Here is a 24221-nt window from a genome sequence, read left to right on the forward strand (position 1 = left end):
TAACAAACAGGCCATGGCAAGGACAGCGCCTCTGTGCCCAGCGATGCGGATCAGCAGCCCCAACCGGCCCAACCCACTCACATTGTTTATCATGAGGTGCATTATGGTCTTTGGCATGAGGTCTCGGATGGACTTGTTGATGATTCCCACGTAGGAGTCGACAAGGTTGCGGATGGTCTCCACCTGGCGCTCCAGCTGCGGGTCCATGGAGAAGGTGTTCTCTTGGGCCCCGTCCTCATTCTCCACCTGCCCGGGGAAAGCGGGTCAGTCACTCGGGGATTCTGCAGACACCCAGCTTGGAGCTGTGGACAGTGTCCCCCTTAAGAACTGGTGAGCGCATCACATGCATCGATAGCACCTGTGCCAATTTCACGGACCTTCCCAGTTCATCATCTAGTATTTAGTATCAGGGGGTAGCTGTGTTCGTCCGTATCCACAAAAACGAGGAGTCCGGGGGCACCTCAAAGACTAACAGATTTATTTGGGCATAAGCTTTCGTGGGTAAAAAACCCACTTCCTCAGATGCAGGGAGTGAAAATTACAGATACAGGCATCAATATACTTAGTGTATATTGATGCCTGTATCTGTAAACTATAAATATACATCTAATTTTCACTCCCTGCATCTGAGGAAGTGGGTTTTTTACCCACGAAAGCTTATGCCCAAATAAATCTGTTAGTCTTTGCGGTGCCACCGGACTCTGTTGTTTTCATCTAGTATTTGTACTGCAGTAGCATCCTGAGGGCCCCAGTGGGCTCGGTGCTCTACATACCCACCCCCACCCAGAGAGCTCAGTTTGGGGGGTGACTGGCAAGTTCAGGAGCCCAGCTTGACACTAGAACAGACTTGATTTTCAGAGAGAGGGAGTTCACCACTTTGCAAAAGTCAGGCCCCGTTAAGGGGGTCTTAAACGAGGCACCCCAAAAACCCACACATCACTTTTGATAATCTTGGCCTTCATCCTCCTCTCTCCAGAGCAGAGGCTGCAATCACAGCAACGAACTGCCAACGAGAGGGAAAGGAGGTACGTCTGCCATTGGCGAGGAGACATGGTGGTATGGGAGAGGCTGTGTAGGCTCATGGACTGGGACTCAGGAGACCTAGGTTCTAAACCCAGTTCTGCCACTGACCTACTGGGTGAACCTGGCCAAGACACTTGACCTCTCTGTCCCCACCCCCTCTCTGGCCTGTTCAGACTGGAAGCTCTTTGGAGCCTGGAGCTTTCACAGTGTTTAAGGCCAGAAGGGACCATTCGATCACCTAGCCCAGCCTCCGGGATAGCACAGGCCAGAGAACTTCCCCTGTTACTCCAGTCACTTGTGTTTCGCTAAAGCATCGTCCAGGCTGGATCTGCAGACAACACGAGGGGGAGAGCACCACCTCCCCTGGGAGCCTGCTCCAAGGTTAACCACTCTTCCTGTGCCTCTGTGCACTGGCCTAATCTCCACTAGGGCCTCTAGGTATTACCGTCATACGCCCAGGACTGGACAAGCCAGAATTGGGAACCTATGCCATGAGTCCATTTTTGACACTCCTGTACTTGCTGCTGCTGGCAGCCCCCACACTGGCCCTCACAGCTGGCACCCCCAACGGACCCCAGCCAGTTCCAGGACATCATCAAGGCAAAGGGAATGTTTACTTGATCTTTCTCTGGATAAACACCAGCCCGGAGGAAGGAGGCTTTCCAGCTGTCCACATCTTCCTGGGAGTCACAGGCCAGCTCAATCTGACGGAGATCTTTATACACATTCCTAGGCACGAAGAAACAGCAGAGGAAGGGAAAGAATTCCACAATCAGAGGAAAGGAATTCCACAATCATGGCCTAGCTGGCCATCTCGACTGTTGGCCTAGACCAGGCAGCCCAAGGCCACTGACAGAATCCCCCATCCCTGCTGGCACATGCAAGATCTCTTTCCTACAAGGCATGGTGCTAATGCAAGGCCCCAGACGGGGAAGTCTGAAATCCCTTCAGAAAGCCTGTGTAAATATTGGCAGCTTTTCCTTCCTCCTAGGATAATCCTCATTAGATCACAGCCGCTCCCACCTCTGACAGTAAACACCCAAGTCCCCCTCCCGGGCTAAGCCCCACCTGCTGCCCGCCGGGAGTGCTCCCCTGGCTAAGCCCGGCACGCCACCCGCCTCAAGATGAGTGCCCAACGCCACACACAGAATCAGAGTCTAATTAACCAGTACAGCAAGTGATCCGAGCGTTGCCAAGCACAGAAGAGCTAGGGCAGCCTTTTCCAGAGTGTGGGGTGCCAGCCCAAAAAACTAACTGGGAGAGGTGTGGGCTCTCCAAAGTGGCTGCTTTAGTTGGAGGGGGAGGGAAAGCGTTTCTCATCATCATGGTTACAAAGGAAGCCTCCGAAGCACAACCAATGCAGCGATAATCATGTGAGTTCGAGAGAGCCGGAGATTGCTGGAGTGATACGAGTTGTCCCATTCACCAGAGATGACTTAACTGTGTTGATCTTTGGAGCACTGAGAGCACATAAGAATGGGGCCGTCAGACATGAATCTCCTCGGCCATCTCTACGTACAACCTACACCGGGTACCCAGCTGTTTGGGACAAGGCCTCCCCTTGTGGTGGGTCTAAAGGGTAGGCAGCATAACTGCTTTGGTTTCCCTGATGGATTCAGCTGTCAGGAGTCTGGGAAATACTGTCAAAAACCCCTCAGGGTCTGTCCAGAGGCATCTGTCTCCACACCCCCTACCTTTGCTCTGTGTTGAAGATGGCAAAGACGTGTTTGTTAGACATGAAGCCCTTCTCCACATCCCGGATTTTCAGATTATCCAGGGGCAACATGTATTTCTTCTCCTTTTCCTGGAAGGGGGAAAGGGCAGGAATGAGTGTGAGCTGGGACCTGTGCAGCGTTTCCTCCCCACTCTAATTACTCTCCGACACCCCCACAAGCACTGCAGTGGGGGGGAGGGGGAGAGGAATCCATCCCGTGGTACATAGTGAAGAGAGTGGGGTTGATTCCCTCGACTGAGTGGACCAGGTTTTTCCTCTACCTCACAGCAAGCCTTGTTGGAGGTACAGACTCATTTCAGCTGAGCTACTAAGTGTGTTCACAGGAACTACCAGACTGGCTCAGTCCAGGGGCCCCATCTCGTCGAGTATCTGGACTCTGACAGAGGCCAGTACCAGCTGCTTTCAGAACCACCACTGTCCAGGAGACGGTAATGGGAGAACCTGCCTCCAGGGAAAGTTCCCACCTAACCTCAAATAGTTTGGAAACTTTGATGCTTCACATCCACCGAAGCGCAGGGACACTCAGCTCTGCAATGCAGTGCTCTCTAGATCCAGGCTGACAATCCCCAGCCCTAGCATCGGAGTCTAAATTATTAACCACAGACTAAAAATGTCATGCAGATACTTCTCCACATGGTCCTAAGGGCACTGGGCTTAGTTCATTTCAACATAAATGTTACCTTTCTCTAAAGAGGTGCTAGAACAGAGGCTACATTTGTTGGGAGGGGGATCCCATCCCCTACAGGCCCCATGGGTAGTACTGGGACTTTATGCCAGCTGCAGCACAGCTGTAAACCCATTTTGCATTGTAAACAGCCTCCAAGGGGCTTATGGACACAGTCCATGTGTCTTTCCCCCTCCCCTTCCCGGAGAGGGGGGAGAAGCGGTTTTAGGAATCTGGCACAAAGGACACTGCTTATTTAACAGGCTGCAGGCCAGTGAAGTGAGGGGCCACCCAACTGAGTCACACAAGCCGTCTTGCTGCCGAAACGCCACATCTGGAATTGTTTATAACTCCAACTGCCCTGTGTCTCCAGATGCTGCGCGCACACAGCCCCAAAAGTGACGTTCTCCTTTGTAGAGAGGCCATGAACCTAAACCCTCCCCCCACAGCCACCCCCCACCCCTCCGTACGATTTCCTGAAAAACCCACAACTTTTTTCCAGACTGGATTCGGTTGCAGACTTTGCCACGTCAGATGAGACAAAGCGGATCCTTTTCACCGAACAGCTTCTCTTATAAAAACCCGGGAGGGGTAAAAAGGGGGGAAAAAAAAAAACCAACCCACAAAAAACATGGATGCCATGGGAGGTTTGAAACAGATTCCAGCCCAGCCTGCCCAGTGTTCAGACTACCTGTTCAGGAGGCTATAAAGGTGTACAGTAGTCTGCACATTGGTTAGATTGGGTTTGGTAAAGCGGCAGCCGGGAGCAGCTCAGCAGACCCAGGTAAGGCAGGCAACGTATGCAGCTGTTCGAGACTTCGCTTGCCCTCGTTTACCGTAAGCCTTGGAGCAAATGTTTATTGTTACTGTTCTTATCGGCTAGAATTAACCAGGTGCATGAGTTCTTATGGCTGCATGGCTACTCCAGTCACAGATGGGTTAGTCGGATTGATGTTTAAACCCATGTTGCTTTATTATTCCATATTTAATACGCTTTCCCTCGCATTTGCCTAGACCAGGTCTATGGGGTGCTATTTTTAAAGTGCTTTTCCGGCAGCAGCTGGGTGTTTCTGGAAATTCTCTGCAAGCAGCAGCTCATTTCTAGTGGCATGGGGGGTAGGCAATTTGTGCCTGCTGAATACAGAGCCTCATTCATCTGCAGCCTGCTGGTTCTCATTACCCACAGCAGAGGGGCCAGACAAGCGCCCCCAGAGAGGCCTCCTCACAGGAAATGGGCTGCCAGGGATGGGGGTAGGGGAATAGGCTAGAATGAAATTTATCAGTTCTACATGTTTCCTTCTCTTTTAGGAGGTAGATTTAAGTTTTTTTAAATTTATCTAGATTTACAGCCTCTCTGCAGAGAGGTTAATCTTTGCAGCTTCCTTGGAAGAAAGGACAAGAACAAAGAATGTCTGGGTCTTCCTTGGGTAAGGAGGCTGCCTCCTGGAGCAGATGTTAAACTGTACAGTGAGATGGGGAAATAAAGTTCTGTTAACATCTCCTTTTCTGAGCAGCATGTTCACAGAAGCCAGAGCCTCCCGCTCATGATCTCTCTTCTGCCCCCTGGTCCATCCCTCTCCACCCAGCCCTGCGCCAACGCCAAGCCACTGGAGCCTGGCTGCGAGACGGGTGACATGGGGAGGGAAAATATCCGGTTTTCAGACTGTGGGGGTGGAAGTGCTGGAAAATGTGAGTGCGGCGTCTCGGTTCCAGACACCGAGTGGTGCTTAGAAGGGACACTGCCTCCCCTCCTCTTCTTCCAGCCCCTGCAGCTGAGAGGAGCACAGGCTAGGATACGACAGACCCTTCTGTTCGGAGCTCTGGCCCAATCTCCCTAGCCAAGAGGACTTAGCCCAAAGAGGCACCAGCTTTCACCAAGACCTGCCACACTGGTGTAATACATTTTAATTTCCAGGCAGAAAGCAGGGGACTATGGGGACTGATCCAGTGAGTGTTAGGAAAGCCGCATGGCCTAGTGGCCAGAGCAATGGCTGGGGACTCAGGACATCTGGGTTCTACTCCCAGCACTGCCACTGGCCTGCTGGGTGACTGTAGGCAAGTCACTTCCCTCCCTGTGCCTCAGTTTGCCCGTCTGTACAATGGGGCCAGTGATCCTGACCTCTGAAAAGCACTAAGTAAGAGCCAGGTGTTATTCAGTAACAATTCCTCGCGTCCAGTTGGCCGAGGGACCTGCAGGATAACAACATGGCAATTTTGCGCCCACACAGCAGTGATGCCTGTCAGATCAGAGGGATCTGCTACTGCATTCTGAACATCCCAGCTGCGTGCCCACACCACACATGGCCACCTCCGCTTCCGAGCACCGCTATCCCTTCCTCCAGGGACCAGGAGAGACAACCAACAGCCTCGAGTTCAGGAGATCTGGCACGCTAGGGGCCACCTTTGTTGAGGGCACCCGGCTAGGCAGTGGCCAGCTACTGCCAAGCCCAGATCACGTTTGTCTAAACCTGAAGGCACTCCCTGTCCACTCCAATAACTGCATGCGGGAAGCACTCGATACCACCTCAGCACATGGTTACTAACCCAATAAGAACCTCCTGAGGGACTGCGGAGAGGATACTGCCAAGGGTGAATTTTCAGATACTTCCCCAGCATAGAATACTACTCTGAGCGCTCCCAACTCCCACGAGACTGCGAGGTTAATAACAGGGTTCTGAAGTTATGGCTGGAAAACAGTTAGTTGTAACAGCCCCATAAGGTCGCAATGAATGCCGAGAGGTTTTACTTTTGCAGCCAGCCCCAGGACACACTGTTCTGAAGCGTGTTGGACCCACGCTCACCAGCTAGCGGATTCCCTTAGGTTAAGGCTAGAACCCGACAATGAAGCGGATTGCCCCACTGATTTTTACTTGGTGAAATTCACTCGACCTCCCGTACCTTTCTGGCTCTCTTGCACCGGCACAGCCCTGCAATGTTTAAACCCAAATGACTATTCTACAGACACTGGTTATTAAAAAGCCTCCTAAATCTCTCTGAACTACTCTGCAATGTCCCTAGCTGCACTTACCAGGAGAATTCTGCATCTTGGATTATTTAAATTTCCCTTGTTTAGGGCACGTGTGCACACACTGCATTTGTACCGCGGAGAGTTCACTAGGGGCTCAGTACCCCTTCGGGTCTGAAATCTTGTGTATTTCAGTGTACATTGGTTCAGTTGAGGTGAGGGGGGCCCTGCTCTCTCTACTAGCCAAGGGGCTAATGATTTTGGAAGCTTCTTGCAATGCTGGTTACATCAGACAAAAACCACCGAGACAATGGGGTAGAGACATGGTTATGATGATCTATTTGGCACTTGCAGTCATGGCTGTGTGTGATACGCTGCCCACACTAGACCTGGTCTTCACTAAACCAAGGCAGCTGCCTTTTGTAAGAGTCCCACTAGCTCACTTCTTATCTGCTGTTTACACAACTGACAGCTCCCTGGGAGTGTCTGGAGACATGGAATGTGCTGGCTGGGACCCTGCCGATTCAGAATGGCTGCCCATACAGTGACAAGGAGTCTGGGTCTTATTCCTGTGTGTGCTTTAGCACACAGGGAGATGGCTGGGCATCACGGACAGTCCAGTGGGGTCGTCAGCAGAACCTTCCATGGATTCAAAACCAGCAAACCAAGACTTCGGGCCCAGCTCAAGTCCACGCTCCCCACACCCCGGCTATTCCTGAGGGGAGTCAGCCAAACTTTACCACACTGGATTCATGAGAAGGGTATGAGCCGAAGCATCTTTTGAGACTAACCCATGTTCCCCTCGGTTTCACAGGCAGTTGAATTTGATAACTCCCTGCTCTGCCAATCCCACATGCCCCCACCACAGCCTGTGTCCCATGACCATGCCCACCACCTCGCTCAGAGGGCAACAGGGTTCTAAATGGGTTCTGATGGCAGGAAAGCAGTCACTGGTAACAGCCCCAGAAGCTCACAATGAACACAGAGAGGTTTTACTTTAGCAGCCAGCCCCAGGACATGCTGTTACGAAGCATGTCGGACCCACACTCACAACCTGCCATAGTGACAAATCCAGGGTAAGTGCCAGGAAGTGGCTGCTCAGTCACATTCTTCTGGACATTCCTATAATGCAGCTACAGTTCAAGGGTTTGAATCCAGGGGCTGATCGGCCCAAAGCCTGCCCTCCCCCTGGGTTTCTGTAGTGACGGCACAAGCTGCACGTCAACCCAACCGGTTCCACCAGCAGCAGTTGAATGAGCTGCTCCTGGTGGTGAAGTGGCACGAGGCCATTCACTACCAGCAGAGTGGCAGGGCAGAACGCCCCAGGCCAGATGCGGACCATAAGCACCACATTTTACGATCACCAACCAAGCCAATACGCACCTCCTCATCTTTGTACCAGGACAAAGACTCTGCAGTCAGCACGAACCAGTACTCCTTGGAGCCTCCTTTCATTATGCTGATGTTGTTAATCGTCAGCCAGCCCCTGCGGATTACCTGAAGGAAACAAGAGGAGTGGGAAAACGGTGGGGCAGGGGAGAGAGAATAGGTTACAGGCTAGCTTGGAATACTTATTTTCTGGCCACCCGCTCAACTTTAAGCTGCCTAGAGCAGAGAGGGGCCTGGGGCTCTCTGGGACTCCTAATTTGCTGCTCATCGTTAACCTGGGCCCTACTTTCCTTCTGTGTCTTGGCAGGAGAGCTTGTGGGTAGGGTCTGCCCCATGAAAACCTACCAGTGGTAGGCAGGGAAGCAGCCCCATTTCTCAAAGGGAGCCTGGCACATTTTTTCCAGCCAGGAGTCCAAAGCAGGTTTTATTAAGAGTAATAGGACAGGCCTGCAGATTTGACCATCTCAGCAGCCTTCACACCTAGATTACAACTCTCTAGGCAGGGGAAGGGGCCCCTTTGGGGAATCCAGACCAGAGAGGCACTGGCCACAGCGTCTGTACAGCAAGACCACACTGCAGAGTTATCCCCTGGTGATTCTGCCAGCCGTCACCAACGGCCTGGGTCACAGAAATGCAGAGCAGATGCACTCAAATCCAACTTGTTATCGCCACAGCAGTATTATCGAGGGGAGGGGAGATCTGAGCCTGCAGTTTATAGCTTACCCGGGTGCTACTCACCCAGGGGACAAAAGAGCTTTCTGGAAATAAGCCAGGCTCAATGGACCCCCTGAATAGCCAGTCCAGGAACTAGGGTATTTGTTCCCCTCATCCCCTTCAGAGCAGGAAGTGAGTCCACATGACCTTGCGCCCCCTTTGAGAATGGCCAGGACAACACTACGGCTAGTTCGAACAGGGGGGTGAGCATCTCCCCATCCCTCCATTCTGCCGCTCCCCAAGCTGCACTCACTCACAGCAGGAAGCACATCCGGCTTCCTTCGAGGCTGCCCTGGACTTCCCACTGGAAAGCCTGTGAAACCATTGCTCCTGCATGGCCTTCGGAAAGGCTGGGGCTCCCCAAGCCAGTGCTGAGTGACACGCACAGGACCGCAACAGCAGAATGGGAGCCGGGGCCACCAACAGTGAAGCAGTACTGCCCAAGCCCAGCTTCGCAAGCAGCACGTTACGAGACGAGGAGGAAGCACTGCATGGTCTGGAGGCTTGCGCAGCAGCCAGCTTTTCCAGGGCAGGCAGAAGCGTTTCCCATAACACAATGAGCAAACAGAGGCCAGCGTGACTCAGACCCCTCTTACGTACGGCTGGAAGGGACCTTCTAGGTCATCTGCTAGCAGAGGTCACCCTGCCAGATAACCCTGTTCATGCGCTTATCTTGATCATAATTTGGATCGGAAGGGGACTACTTCTGGCCAACATCCTGTCCCCCCCACAGCATTAGGAGAAAGCCGAATTACAGCTGCGTGTGATCTCTAGTACTGGCTGATCTATAGCACGTACCATCACCTCCACTGCAAAGGCTCTTGACAACAACTAAGGCACTGTTCTCTCCCCTTTTTCTTTCCACTGAGGAAAAAGTAGCTGGAGACCACCTAAAAGAACAACCTGAGTCTCGACTGCTATAATCCCAGTGCTCAGAGATGTACTGAGCCACATTCATCCCTGCTCTGAACACCGCTCACTCCGCTGAAGCCAGGGAAGGATCCGGTCCTAGATCATGGGTTTTTGTCCTAGAGGCAATGGACTTCGGAGAGCAACTCCCAGCAGTGGGTTCCCTAGAACAGCCGATGGTATAAAGAAGTCTCCAGTCTGGATATTCCAGTGTTTGTCTTTGCTATCCCTTGCCTTTGTTGAAGTTTTTCATAACTGATCACCACAAAGGCAAGTCTTGGCAGCCCCCGATGGGCCACTGAAAAAGGGTCTGAAACCTGAGTTATCATTGGTGCCACTCTCCAGACAATCCCATTTTATTTTGTACCAAAAAAAACCTTGGGGCTAACAAGCAGCTCAGCCAAACAGGGCTAGGTTGTGTACTGTTAGATCAGCGTAACTTCACTGACAGACAGTAGCACTGGAGACTACAATGGTACGGCAGAGCCTGCCCCAAAATACTTGGCAAAGTGAGAATTTTCGGTGTTTCAAATCAGGAAGGAGTTGCTCCGTGCCTTTTGGGCCCTTTCACTGTTGTTGTGCAATAGCCACTGAGGGGAAGAGTACTGCAGGTTATTCCTGATCTGTCTGAATACAACAGACCCCCTTCCTCTGCCTCTGGAAAGTCTTTCCCTGTCTTGTCCGCAGCGTAACCCTACATGCTTGTAACTCTACCTCAGGCTCTTCACATAAAGGACTACTGTGAAAGCCAATGAGACAACTGGCCCAGCCCAAAGACTACAGCACACAGATACCTGATGCTAGTCTTCTGCTAGTCCTTTTTGCCTGCATAACCCATTTCCAGATGCCAAGGGGACCCAACTGCTCAAGCCTGGGTTTTAGTTTCCATTAGATCAGGCCAAACGGCCTTTATCAGCTCTCTGAACGTTAAGGTTACCAGATGCCAGTAAATCTTCTACTTCTGGCCTGCTGAACTCCCCAGGGTGGAGGATTGTCCGGGAAGCTACTTATGATGAACAGCAAAACCAATAAGAGGGAGTATGAGAAGCCTGTTATAAACAGAGCCATTTAACAAGCATCAGATCCTGTAGTAACACCACAGGCTTGGTAAACCCAGAAGAGATTACAGTCTGGAGAACTCTTCTCTGGCCCAACATTCAATAGTTACAATATCCTAAGAACTGGGCTTCAATAGCTTCTTTTGAAACACATTCTACGTTGCAACCCCACCCTCTTTAGAGAGCTCACAGTAGGATGATCACTGAGTGCCTAGACTCTGTGCTTCCAGCAGAACACACTGCACTGCAGTCGGGCGTAGGCCTGGGCTAAAGTCATCCACACAGACTACATTTAGAGGGGCCAAGAGGCTTCGGCTGCCCAAGCAGGGTTGATCACAGGAACATCGAGGGCTACGGTCACTCTACCCAAGCGCTCCGCACACATTAGTATCACCATCCCGGTTAGTAATGCACAGACACTAGGGAAAAAGCTTTCAGCACATGTCTGGAGGGTTGACTCAAATCAGTCCAATGGATGGATTGGAGGGGGGTAAGTGACCCACGTGGGTATGTGGAGAAGAAGTGAACACGCTAGATCTCGGAATTTCTTTGCTATTGCTTATATAGGAGCCACCTGTCAGCAGCAGTGATATGAGTCCCAGGAACTTGCGGCTGAGAATCTGACTAGGGCAGGACTTTAATTCATATTAGCTTCTAGTGCCAGGATTAGTGTGCGAAGCAAGAGAAGCCTTTCATGCCATGATTGTTCCAGATGCTGCTTGGGAACCAGTGTCAAGGGAATCACACTAAGGCTGTTCTCATTGTCAAAGCTGCTCAGGTGGCTACCGACATAAAAGCCACAACAAAGGCAAACATGTTACACACACACACACAAAGCTCAGTGCGTCAGCGGGCACAGGCTGCTAGAGCTAAAACTTAACTCATACAGATTTTCTGGTGGAGGGAAGGAAGAAGCCCTGAAATTGAGACGGCAAAAAGGAAACCAGGTTAAAGATTTCACCCCTTAGATTCATTCCCTTTTAGGTTCTCTTTTAAATTTGAGATTCTGATTCCCATTTAAACAAATCTGAATTTGAATTTGGTTTTAAAGGACCAGAGGCAGAAGAGCGGAAGCAGGGCGTCTGAGAGGTAGAGAGAATTAGAACAGAGTTGGCTTGTAGGCACAGCGCACAGAAACAGGATTTGGGTTGGTGGATTAGTAGCAGATCCAGAGGCTTAAACCTGGACTCCTGGGAAGACAATGATCAGCAGCACCGGGGAAGGATAAGAGACAGCTGTTTCTGGAACAGCAGTTACAGGGCAGGGCGGGAGAGCTGTGGCAACAGAGGCCTGGATGTTAAGGGATCAATTATGTAGCATGGAGCTAAGACAAGTTTTAGCAGAAAGGAAGGACTTATTCCTGGGAGCCAGAAATGCCCGGTTCTAATCTCAGCTCTGGCACGGACTAGCTGGGAGGCCCAGGGTACCTCTCTTGCCCCTGACAAATGGGCAAAGTGAGGCACTGTTACCAAGCCAGCTCCCAGGAAGGTGGAGCGGATTAGCTCGTTTGTACAGCATTCCAGTGACAGAAGCGGCACAGCAGAACACCCAGGAGGAGATTCCTTTGAAGAGTGAATACTTCCCCTTCATTGATGAGCGAGACCCCAACAGGGAGTGCGTGAAGCATGTTTCTGGGGCTGGCACCGCAGGTGGGATCCCTCTGCAGCGATGGATTGGAGCATGTAAATTCAACTCTCTTGCCTCCAGCTTTGCACCACTCCAAATCAGAAGCGGCCCAGCGTGATTGGCAGCTTACGTCCCGGATAGTCAGATCTCCACCTTCCCATCACCGCATTACAATCTGCATTCTTACAGCCAGCGATGGAGGACCAGCCTTAAGGGGACCGAATTGGAGACATGGGAGGCAACAGACAGGCCCTCGGGAGGGTTCACTCAGTGCTTCGGAAAAGTCCATGTGACGCCACAAGGAAATGGAAGCTGCAGAACTCTGGGAAACTTACAAGATGGCTACCGACAGCAGAGATAGAGGCGTGTAAGTTTCCAAAAGTGCGGAGATCACGCGGAGATCACTAGACAGGTACTTGGGCTGGAACCTCAGCTGGTGTAAGTGATTGTAGCTCCAATGACTAATGGGGCAATACCATTTATGCCATCTTTATGTGGGCAAACTTCCCCAGGGAGAGCACGAATGGGCACTGACTCAACTGTGGGAGGGGTTGGTTTGTCTCATCAACAACCCCTGCATCAGAACCTGCCTTCTTGCCTGGGACTGGTGCCTTGCAAAACGCCACTAACCCAGGAGGATGTCTGATGGCAAGCAAAGTCTTCTTTATGCCTCAGCTGCCGAGGCTTTCGCCAGGCTCATAACATACCCCGATGCTCCTATGATGCTTCTCTCCTGAGAGCCTGGACCTGCAGATGGTTCAGGGTCCCCTTGGTTTATTCGCCGTTTTTAGTGGCAGCTGCATGCAGTTCCTTGCTAGCTTTTTAGGTTTGAGGATACCCAGAGCAGTGCCAAGGGTTGCTGGAATTCCGTAAGGGTACGTGTCATCTTCTAGGGTCAAAGCCAAATTCTCTGTTGTACACTGAGCCACTACAAACTGGAAGGGGACCCACGACTGGCTCAAAACCACCCACTTGGCAGGGAGATAAACACTTAAAATCCCCAGAGGCCAGCGGTTCTCAAACTGTGGGTCAGGACCCCAAAGTGGGTCGTGACCTCACGTTAATGGGGTTGCCAGGGCTCGTTTAGATTTGCTGGGGTTCGGGGACAAAGCCCAAAGGCTTTAGTCCTGGGCATCAGGACTCAGATTACAGGCCCCTGCCCAGGCTGAAGCCCTTGCGCTTTGGCTGCCCCGCTCCCCCCCCGCCCCCCGGAGCTCCAGCTAGCTCAGGCTTCAGTCCCCGCTCCTGGGGTCATGTAGTAATTTTTATTGTCGAAAGGGAGCTGCGCTGCAATGACGTTTGAGAACCCCTGCCATAGACTAAGTGGCCAGAAGCCTCAGTTATTCAACCCACACCAACATCTAGTGGGTCTGAGCACAGTGGCAGCGAGGCAGGGAACCCAGCTTTCTACTCCCAGGTGTGAAACTCAAGTGGGGCCCTTCCCCTCTGCGCCTCAGTTGCTCCACCATGTGACGGCCAATCCTCATAAAGCACTTTGGAGAGAAGCAGGGTGGTTGGCACTACTTCTCTCCAATCCCAGTTCAGACCAGGTCCACCTCTGAACCCAGCATCAGGCACGTTTCCAGTCCACGTGGAAAAGGGGGCCGTTCTCTCCCTATTAAGGTGGTGGTGTTAAAGCTCCTTTTACCTCCGCCCCACCACAGCCTCGTGAAGTTTGACTGCGTCAGACAGAAGGGATCTTCTCACGAGCCATTCCTAAACTGCCTCCAGTGTGTCTGTGTATATCTCCAGGTGAACACTGGGGAAAGGACGTTTTCGGCAGCTGTTAAGTACCAGCGGGGGCACCCTGACCAAGGTTAAAGACTCCTCCAGCCAGAAGCAGCACGCATTTCCATTTTCTTGGGCAGTCTGAGATTTGAGCCCCAGGTACACACCAGCCAGTTTGCGACCCACCCCCTCCAGAGGGCACTGTTCATCCGAGAAGGCAAATTGGTTTTCATTCAGAGAGACCTCACCCTCCCTTAGAAGCAAGTACACTTAAAGGAAAAGCCCTATTTGGCAGCTGTTTGTACAGGCAGGCAAATTACTCAGTTCTTCCTTACACAAAAGGCAGGATCATCTGAGGGGATCTTCCCCAGGGTAGCTGCCTGGGGGCAGACCCCTGTCAGAGGGGGCAGTTTGCACTGGTGCAGCTAACCTTGATTTCAGGCTGTGCTGGGTGCCACCAGCCATTTACGCTCGTGCAGCCACTCGAGGGGTTGGAATGCAGGCAGCAGGGCTGGCAGCCAGCCAGCCAGGAAGAGACCTGCCCCCCACCCACCAGTCAGTCAATCTTGCTCACTGGGTTTAGCCACACTTACTCCAACTCACGCTCTGCTTCCCATGAGAATTGTAGGATTGGAAGGGACCTTGAGAGGCATCTAGTCCAGTCTCCTGCACTCAAGGCAGGGCTAAGGATTATCTAGACCAGCCCTGACAGGTTTTTGTCTAACCTGCTCTTAAAAATCTCCAATAACGGAGATTCCACAACCTCCCTGGGCAATTTATTCCAGTGCTTAACCACCCTGACAGTTAGGAAGTTTTTCCTAATGTCCAACCTGAAGCACTTAGAGGAGAGGAAAGTGATCAGGAACAGTCAGCATGGACTCACCAAGGGCAAATCATGCCTGAGTAATCTAATATTCCTTCTACGACAAGATAACTGGCTCTGTGGATGAGGAGAAAGCAGTGGATGTGTTATTCCTTGACTTTAGCAAAGCTTTTGATACAGTCTTCCACAGTATTCTTGCCAGCAAGTTAAAGAAGTATGGGGTGGATAGACGGACTATAAAGGTGGATAGAAAGCTGGCTAGATAGTCGGGCTCAACGGGTAGCGATCAATGGCCCCACGTCTAGTTGGCAGCCGGTATCAAGCGGAGTGTCCCAAGGGTCGGTCCTGGGGCTGGTTTTGTTCAATATCTTCATTAATGATCTGGAGGATGGTGTGAACTGCACCCTCAGCGAGTTTGCAGATAACACTAAACTGGGAGGAGTGGTAGATACACTGGAGGGTAGGGATAGGATACAGAGGGACCTAGACAAATTGGAGGATTGGGCCAAAAGAAATCTGATGAGGTTCAACAAAGACAAGTGCAGAGTCCTGCACTTAAGACAGGAGAATCCCATGCACCACTACAGACTAGGGACCGAGCGGCTAGGCAGCAGTTCTGCAGAAAAGGACCTAGGGGTTACAGTGGATGAGAAGCTGGATATGAGTCAACAGTGTGCCCTTGTTGCCAAGAAGGCCAATGGCATTTTGGGATGTATAAGTAGGGGCATTGCCAGCAGATCGAGGGACGTGATCGTTCCCCTCTATTCGACATTGGTGAGGCCTCATCTGGAGTACTGTGTCCAGTTTTGGGCCCCACACTACAAGAAGGATGTGGAAAAATTGGAAAGCGTCCAGCGGAGGGCAACAAAAATAATTAGGGGACTGGAACACATGACTTATGAGGAGAGGCTGAGGGAACTGGGATTGTTTAGTCTGCAGAAGAGAAGAATGAGGGGGGATTTGATAGCTGCTTTCAACTATCTGAAAGGGGGTTCCAAAGAGGATGGATCTAGACTGTTCTCAGTGGTAGCAGATGACAGAACGAGGAGTAATGGTCTCAAGTTGCAGTGGGGGAGGTTTAGGTTGGATATTAGGAAAAAAACTTTCACTAGGAGAGTGGTGAAGCACTGAAATGTGTTACCGAGGGAGGTGGTGGAATCTCCTTCCTTTGAGGTTTTTAAGGTCAGGCGTGACAAAGCCCTGGCTGGGATGATTTAGTTGGCGATTGGTCCTGCTTTGAGCAGTGGGTTGGACTAGATGACCTCCTGAGGTCCTTTCCAACCCTGATATTCTATGAACCTAAACCACTCTGGCTGCAATTTAAGCCCATTGCTTCTTGTCCTAGCCTCAGAGGGCAGAAAGTGTCCATAATGCAATGTACTCCAGCCATACCCTTTCCCCCACAAATGCCCCTGGGAGCATGGAAGCTGGCAGATGGAGAGATAAGAGATCGAAGGGGGAATAGGATCTCTCACTGCCTCTATCCTAGGTATTTCTATGGCTCAACCCCACCTTCAGGGCATCAACATCTGTTAAGGGCTGCAGTGTTATGAACTGTGGGCTGAGTTGCCCTCTCAGCCCAAGACTGTTGGGTCCGTCCAGGGCAGGTAGGAGACAGCAGCAGGGGATTTAGGTAATAAACAGGCATTTCAGCCTCCAGGGCTATCTATGCCCCCCACTTCACACCTGTCTCTTTCCCCACAATATGCCAGGAGGAGTCCAGTAGTTTTTAAGTCAGATCAGGCGATCCCACAAGGTTTCCCTCTGCAAAGGAGGATCCTAACAAAAGCCACGTTGCTCCATTTGGAAGGTGCCTGCTTTTCTAGACAGTAAGTGTACTCGGTTTTAAGAAGAGAGGTGCCACTTTCTTAGATTTGCGGGGGGCAGGGGGGTGTTTGTTTTTGTTTTTTTGTTTTAAACGGGGTGTCTCCATCACTAGGCTTTATCTATAGTTCACTATCACACTATACGGGTACTTACCAATATCTCACCCTTTAGGTGCGCAAAATTAGGATTGCAGGTAAAAAGGAAAAAAAAGGACGAGGAGACAGAACAGTGAGGAAAACAAAGTGATGAGGGGGAAGAAGCAGGAAGCACAAAAATGGTAGGAAAAAAAGCAGAAAAACAGCAAAAGAAAACAATTACATGCTATTAATTATATTTATACAGTGTTAATGTCTCATTACAGTGTTTCCAAACAAGAAGCAAATGTCCATATACTGACACCATGCAATGGGGACATTTCTAATCCTGTTCTCAAGTCATGCAGACTAAATAGCAATACCACTCAGAACTGGAAGGCTGTGTGAAGAGAGAGAATCAAGGTTTAACATCACTACCTGGTACTTTCTGATGCTAGCCTCCCCCACGCCCGTCCCCTGCTAGACATCTGGCTTGTGATAAGATGGGGCACAGATTTTACACATGCCCTCTGGTGCTGTTTTCCCACTTGCCTAGACCATGTGTAAAGATCTATTCCCCTAAGAACAGATGCAGGTGGGCAGCTAGCTAGGCATTTGGAGGTTCTACCCCTTGCAGCATATATCTGTATTTTGTGTCTGCAAATACACAGGGTAAAATAGAACCTTCTGTACCTTCAGACAGGGGGATAATGCAGCAACTGGTCTGAATTAAGCTCTCCACAGAGACTTCTAGGACTGCAAAATGCAGCTCTAGGATTGTACCGAATAGGTTTACATGTCTTCAAGTGGGACCCAAACATACTCAGCCACTTCTGCCTATGCTACCAAGAGAGATGCAGTTATTAAACTGGTGCGTAGTACCTGATTTGGGATGGCTCTTTTCTTGTTCAGCTGGGTGCTCCTCTGCTGGGCACTGAAATAAAAAAAGCAAACCAGCTTCACATCGACAGCACCAGGTGACTGATAAACACTCAGCTACTGTGGCCGTTGAGACCCGACTTGCATTCACTGGCTACCATCTACATCAGCAGTTTGTGCTAAGTAGTACCTTGCAAGCACTTAGTTAAGTCAGACAGCGAGGAGAGGAGCGGAATAGGGAAATGCCTAGTCCTTGAGGGGTAAAGCCTGCAGGACAGAACACAACACTGAGTCTCTTTTGATGGCATCTGAGGCTATCTGAGCTCTGAACTTGAGAGGCTAGGAGATTTCTGAAGTGTTCTGTTTATCAGCTGTACAAACAACCAGCGCTCACGGGGCACTGTGGGGCTTTCAGACCAGTGCAGCTCGGGAGCCTCCAGGTCAGAGCATCTGGCTGATTCACCCTAGTGCAACGCTTCCTCCTGGGCAGCCGGCAGGGACAGACTACAGCTTGTTGTGGAGGAAGCGTCACACGTTAGCTGTATTTGGCCACTAAAAGGGCAATAGGATAAAGAATTCAAGGCCTTGGTTAGTGAACCCAGCCATGTTTGGGCTATGCCCATTACCATGGTATCCAAGGGGGTAGGTAACATGGGAGGGGGAGGGGGTAGTTTGAACATTTTTGCTCTGTATTAGATATTTGAGATGTATCTACAGTCCTTTTGCTTCCCACGCTGGCATGGGGCATGCCCAGGGGGTGCTGCCCAGAGCTCCACAGCAACCTCCACAGGCTAATCAAAGAGCCCAAGGCTGTAGTGGCAGGTAGCAGTTTGCTGGGGAAGTGGGGTTTGAAGGAGATTAGCAGATGGCCAGAGGAAATCCAAGGGTGTCTGTGTGGGGAGACACCTGCAGTTGAGTTGGGTGCAATTGACTAGACTCTGGACATGCACCTGAAAGCTACCGGAGTAACTGACTCACAGTTGCTCCCTCACAGGCTGGGAGGCAGGACTGTTTGTCAAATGCTCAGCATCACTCCATGAGGCACTCTGGCTCTGCCTAATTTAAAATCAGCATTCACAAGGCTGTTCCAGCTACTGTAACCGCATCCTTCCGCGCTGCTGAAGGTAAAGGAAAGCAGAAGTCCGTTCCCACAAGTCACCCTAATTACATACTGTTTCCGACAGGTACCCACCCTGTTGTCAAGTGCTGCTCAGTGTAACAGCTGGGGGTGTTAGAGAAGATTCAGAAGAGTCCAGAGGAAAGAGTGAGGTGGTTCAAAGGAAAAACAGGAAAAATTATGAGAGGAAGGAACCGTGAATGAAGTATGAAAAAGCAGAGACTTAAAGAGAGGGGAAAAACCAGAGGAAAACCAGAAATGAATCAGAAGGTGAGAAGGGGAGCCCTGATCATGCTGCCATAAAACAGACCTTGGGCTGATTGCATTCACTCAACCAACAAGAGGGCACTTCCATCCTTGGGGCTTGCCTACAAGGGGAGTTGTTCTTTATGAACTCCAGCTGTGGATACTCTCATTCCAGATACAGGCATCCACACAGGGAGTTAATCAGGAAGAGTTAATCCACTTTAAATTTATGCTCTACCGTATTAGGGATTAATTTGCACGTGTAGACAAGTCCCTGGCTCTGTTCTTCCTTTGCTATGGAAGGTTTAGTTCATACCCTCTACATTGTTTGAGACGTTAAAAGATCTTGTCTGCTCTGGTGGACATTTAGAAGATCCCCGTTTCCTTGGCCAAAACACAAGCAGTCAGTGAGACTGAGAAGAGACCTACTACCCTTTCCCTACCCTCTGTCTGGTCTATTTTCATCTTAAGCTCTCTGGGGCAGGGATCTTCCATTACTCTGTACAGCACCTAGCACAATGGTCCCCCGACCTTGGCTGGTCCCTACGCACTACACCCCCTGCCTCCTTCAGGCAAAGGCCTAGAACAAAGGTACTTTACCAGACTCACTTTAGAGAAGCAATGGGAACGGCATACGTGAAGCCAGTGTTGCCCCCACCGACTGCACCCAGCCCTAAGGCGCTTGACTCCAGCCCGGACAGCAGCTCAGCAGTCGTAACAGAGGGAGGCGACGTCTCTGACACCCACTGAACAGGTCTGCAGCTTTCAGGACCCTGCAGCTCCCTGCCCCATGGACTCTGCGCAGCTGCTGCTACATCCCTTCAATGCTCGTCGATTACTTGCAATTAAGAGCCTTGGTTACCTAGAAGTCCTGCAACCCACACTTCCCAGCTACAGCAGGGAGGAACCTACTTGGCAAATCCAATGAAGTCTTCATGGTTAGTGTTGATATAAGAGAGCTCAATGTCGATCAACAGGAGAATCTGGAAGACACATACACCCGAGTCAGCTGAACACAGTAATAGGCCTACAATGAAAGTGCCACTTTCAGCACATCAGGCGTCAGCGCTGGTCAATCAAAGCTGCTTCGCAGCACCAAGACTGGTCTGGAAAGCCCCGCACACTGCTGCAGAGATCAACAGCGGTTGCAGAAAGGTGCGGTTTGCATTGCTACCAGCAGAGGGTACTGTAGGATTGCTGGTGCCCTGTGCAAAAGGTGCGCTGGGCTCAGAGGGTTCGCAAAGTGGAGCTGGACATTATTTTACTGCACGGCTCTGGTTGGAGTGTCAGGTTCTCCCCAAACAGCACTGAGATCAGACATCCTCCTGTCCCGAACAAGTTACGTTTTCCTTCGCCCTCCATATGGATCACAACCCCCAAAGTGCTGGACGCATCACAGAACAGACACACTCCCTACATCACAAGAGGAGCTTACCTGGTCCTTTGTTTTTCCTTCCCGTTCCCTGATGTAAGTGGTAACAATCCTCTCGGTCTCCTCTCGTAATTTGGGGTAGGAGCCAAGCTGAGAAGCAGGGAGTAAGAGAGTAAGATCAGATCACAGCAGCCATCACGGTAGCCACAAAAAGCTTGACACATAGAAGCACTCACAAAACTGAAGAGGGCAGGAAAGGACTGGACTAACCCCCAGTTTTGTCGGTAGGACAGAAGTGGGGCTCAGAGGACAGCAAAGAAAAGTCAGTTCTCTGCTGTTTCTGAAGAGATCAGCAGGATCAGCTTTTGGTGGGCCTTAAGTGTGTTTGGCAAATGTATTGTCTCTTCCCCATCCCCCACGGATAAGCAGATCCCCCAGGCATGAAGCACGGGCTAATGCTAAGCAAGGCTAACTGAATTCAGGAGCATTTTTAGCCTTTGTTGCTATGGTGTGAAGTAACACCTGTGCAATATGCCTCTGCAGGACCCATGCCAGAAAGCCAAGTTAACATTATGAGTCTAGACTTTGCGAGTGTGTCCTTGGCCGAAGGTGTTCAGATGTCCATGGACACGGATCCCCAAAATGTTAGTTTAATGGTCTCAAACTCACTTTGATCAGCTGGGTCTTGCGAGCCAATACATTCCAGATGTTCAGATTAGACAGAGGAAGAATTAAGACCAGTTACCTTTTCCGCACACTTTTTAATGACAGTGGCCAGCTCTGAGACCACCAGATCAACACACTTCAAACTGGGCTCTTTGAGCTTTATAATCTGTTTTTTCACTATAGCTTCAAAAGCCATGTCAGGTGTGAAGAGCCCCGTCCTGCCTCATGCAGAGCACAAGAGCGGAAAGATGAGACACCAAAAGGCACGCAGGGTGGAAAAAACAGCAACAAAGACAGAAAGAAAAGAAAATGAGATTTTTTTTTTTTAAACCAAAAACAAGGTTAGTAACATGCAAAGGAAAAAGCAGCAGCACTTGCCCCAGGAAATTCCTTCAGTTTCCTCAGATTCATTTTAAAAATGCATTTAATTCATTTACTATCAGGTTCTTAATTCATCTGGTTAAATCCTGGACTTCATAAGGATCTGATTGTCATTCACTGGCTCACCACTGCTGTGCCCATTATGTGATCATTTACACTGGCACAAAGTGACTACAACAGGTGGGACGATGGTGAATCTTTCCCACCCCCTGGCATTTCCAGGAGCCAAAAGCAGGAGATGGCATCCCACCAGAACCTGAGCCCTGAACGTCTTGCTCAACTGGACCTTTAATAAAGGCAAAGGTTCCTTTGCGTCCCTCCATCCCAAGCTTCAAGATAGCAGCTGATCTAGGGCCCTGCTAGGCTTCAAGATTGCTGCTTTACCCTGGGCAAAGTGACATTGCATGCTGCCTTCTGACGACATGAAGAGCCCCTTTCTTTAGCTGTTCGAGATAGCCACTGCTACGCATCACGGGGAAGTTGGGGGATGGATGAGGAAGCCGACTGCCGCCATTTCCAGATTCCCCAATCTACTGGTTTATATTAGGGCTAGAACCTGTTTCCAGTGACACAGGGCATGCCTAGACCAGGTGGGTGGTACTTGGTAAAGAGCACTACTAGCGCCAGAGAAGTTCCTGCTGAGAGCATCTCAAGCCCCGCTTGAACAAGCTGTTCTGATTTGATCGGGATTCCCATGGAAGCAGACATGCCTACGAGAACTCATCTGCATGTTACTAATGCAAGCCGCCGTGCTGACTCATTCCAAGGAAGAAGTCTGAGTTTTCCCCACCACGTTAGCTGGGACTGAAGGAACTTTGGCAGCAAGTGCTGGCTTCTCCATGTGACACAGATCACTACAACCACAGCAAAACAGAGCACCACTCCTGACCCAGAAACAACCCCCCGCAGCTCCTACAATATGCACCACTGGATGAGTGCTGAAGTTCTCTGCTCAAGCAAGACACTTTGGGAAGCAGGAGCTGGGGGCTATTTCACTTGTTGGAATGGCCTCAAAGTGGCAAACGGCCTTTTACTACGGACATAAACATTTGTCAACCAGGTACATCCAGAACTCGACAGACTGGATCAGAGCCGGGGATCCCTCTAATCCAGGATCCTGCCTCGGAACAGCTAGTTTTAGAGATGTGAATTTTTATTTTATTTATTTATTTAATGAAATTTCCTCAAACCATTACTACCAGATGAAGCTAAAAAGCAGAGTTGTCCCAAGAAGCTAGTTATTAAATATGGAAGTGGCTGATTTATCCTGGGCTACAGCATAGTACCAGGGTAATTAACACTTCCGGAGAGTGAGAACCCTTTTGAAATGGTGCTCACTATCAAGCACTTCATTAATTGCAGGATTTATAAATACACCACAATGAGTGTAAATATCATTTACCACAATAGCTGCTTCCGGCTTTTGCTCCCATTCTCCACAGCTTCCCAGAGTGTAGCAAAGCAGCAGCTGAACTCACAGATGGAGAAGACACATGCTAAGACAGGCACCAGAGCCCAGGAATAGCCTGCCCACCTGCCTGGCAGACTCCAAAGCACTCTGAGGCAAAAGCCTTGGCAGCATCTGTTCCAATCTGCCACAGAGCACTGCAGCTGGAGGTCACATGGATATAGATCCTCCCACGAGGACAGAGCCCAGAGACTTTATGTGCATTAGGAGAATCATCATCCCTAGCTCTTACATAGCACTGCTCATCAGTAGATCTTGAAGTACTTTACACCAAGCACGTCAGTAACATGAACCCCATTTTACAAACGGGATATGAGGCCCAGAGAAGGGGAGTGACACACTCAAGGGTCACCCTGCAGGCCAGGGTCAAAGCTGGGAACAGAACCCCAGTCTCCGGAGTCCCAGTTCAGTGCTCTATCCACTAAGCCACACTGAGACAGAGGTCCCATGGTGCTGGACAGTGCCTGGATCTTTATCATGACCCAGGGTGGGGACGGTATTCCTTAGAGCTGGGCAATGCCAGCATCTCAGGTGTGAAGGAGGCAACCCTCCTTCCCTCTGTCCAGGGCCAGGCATGCCAATCAGGGGCATGATGAAGTGTTCACGTTAGGTTAGTGAGCAGGCTAGGAGTGAAGTGTCAGCGTGATCTCTTTTGCCTACCCACATCCAGCTTTGGGGAGTTTTCCAGGCAGGAGAGGACATTGCCATGTTGGCAGCACACCGGCTTTGCCACCCCACTAGTAGGAAGGGGCTGGAGAGCCTCCAGCAGGTTCAATACCTTACTGGTACACTGTCTAACTGTATTGATTAACTCCTGAATAACCAGGTCGACACACTTCAGACAAGGCTCTTTCAGCTTCACCACCTGCTTTTTCACAATGGCCTCGAATGCCAAGTCTGGTGTGAAAAGCCCCGTCCTACAGGCATCCACACGCAGGGGTGAGGGAGGGCAGAGACATGGCAGAGAAAAAACAAAATGGGTGAACAGGTTTAAAGGCAACAGTCTGTGACCTGATGAGAGAGCAGCAGACATCGACTCCCTCCCCAAGACAGACAGGCCTCGATACTAACAGGACCTTCTCCTGGGGGTGTGCAGCCGCAATTATACCGTGGAGTGGGGGTGGGTTAAGCCTCAAATCGAGAGCACGATGCTGCTTTGTGACTTAGATGCACACAAAGCTGCTCTCTAGCACATGGGATCTGGAGTCACTGCCTAGTGCAGAGACACCGAAGTCTATTTTATTGTAGGTCACATCTACGCTGCAAGTGGATGGGCAAGGAGCCTTTTCAACCCCATGCAGCATTTCAAGAGCAGAGTAGGCAACTCCCGAGTCTATATTCGGGCAGAGGGAACACAAGTCGGAGCAGCCCAGGAAGGCAGACATGCTAAGAGGAGGCCTCTTTGGGATGATACACTCAGCCCTATCAGGCCTAGTGTTCCCTACTTCTCAGAGCTACATCCTCAGTGCAGCACGGAACAGTACGGGCTGAGTGTCTGGATTCATCCAAGTGCAGCTCCATCACTGAGCTCAGTCCATGCGGAATGCATCTTTGACA

At 50.6% G+C, this 24221-nt stretch overlaps 1 protein-coding gene across 17 annotated transcripts in view; it reads right to left on the reverse strand.

The window, feature by feature from the left end:
• DNM2 (dynamin 2) overlaps positions 1-24221 on the reverse strand; it is a 67624-nt gene that overhangs the window by 13148 nt on the left and 30255 nt on the right. For 3 of the 17 annotated variants that reach the window (XM_037887818.2, XM_037887816.2, XM_037887814.2), the window contains exons 10-19: positions 23443-23581; positions 20213-20299; positions 19690-19760; positions 17418-17469; positions 16615-16626; positions 11345-11374; positions 7771-7884; positions 2718-2827; positions 1641-1752; positions 82-246 (exon numbers count right to left, since the gene is read on the reverse strand). In XM_037887818.2, coding sequence (XP_037743746.1) covers positions 82-246; positions 1641-1752; positions 2718-2827; positions 7771-7884; positions 11345-11374; positions 16615-16626; positions 17418-17469; positions 19690-19760; positions 20213-20299; positions 23443-23581 — 892 coding nt within the window. Of the gene's footprint in view, positions 1-81; positions 247-1640; positions 1753-2717; positions 2828-7770; positions 7885-11344; positions 11375-16614; positions 16627-17417; positions 17470-19689; positions 19761-20212; positions 20300-20894; positions 21034-23442; positions 23582-24221 lie in introns of all 17 variants that reach the window. The other 14 variants (XM_043532864.1, XM_043532863.1, XM_037887817.2 and 11 more) reach the window with 6 other exon arrangements.

This window comes from Chelonia mydas, chromosome 20 (genome assembly GCF_015237465.2).
Source record: "Chelonia mydas isolate rCheMyd1 chromosome 20, rCheMyd1.pri.v2, whole genome shotgun sequence".
NCBI lineage: Eukaryota > Metazoa > Chordata > Testudines > Cheloniidae > Chelonia > Chelonia mydas.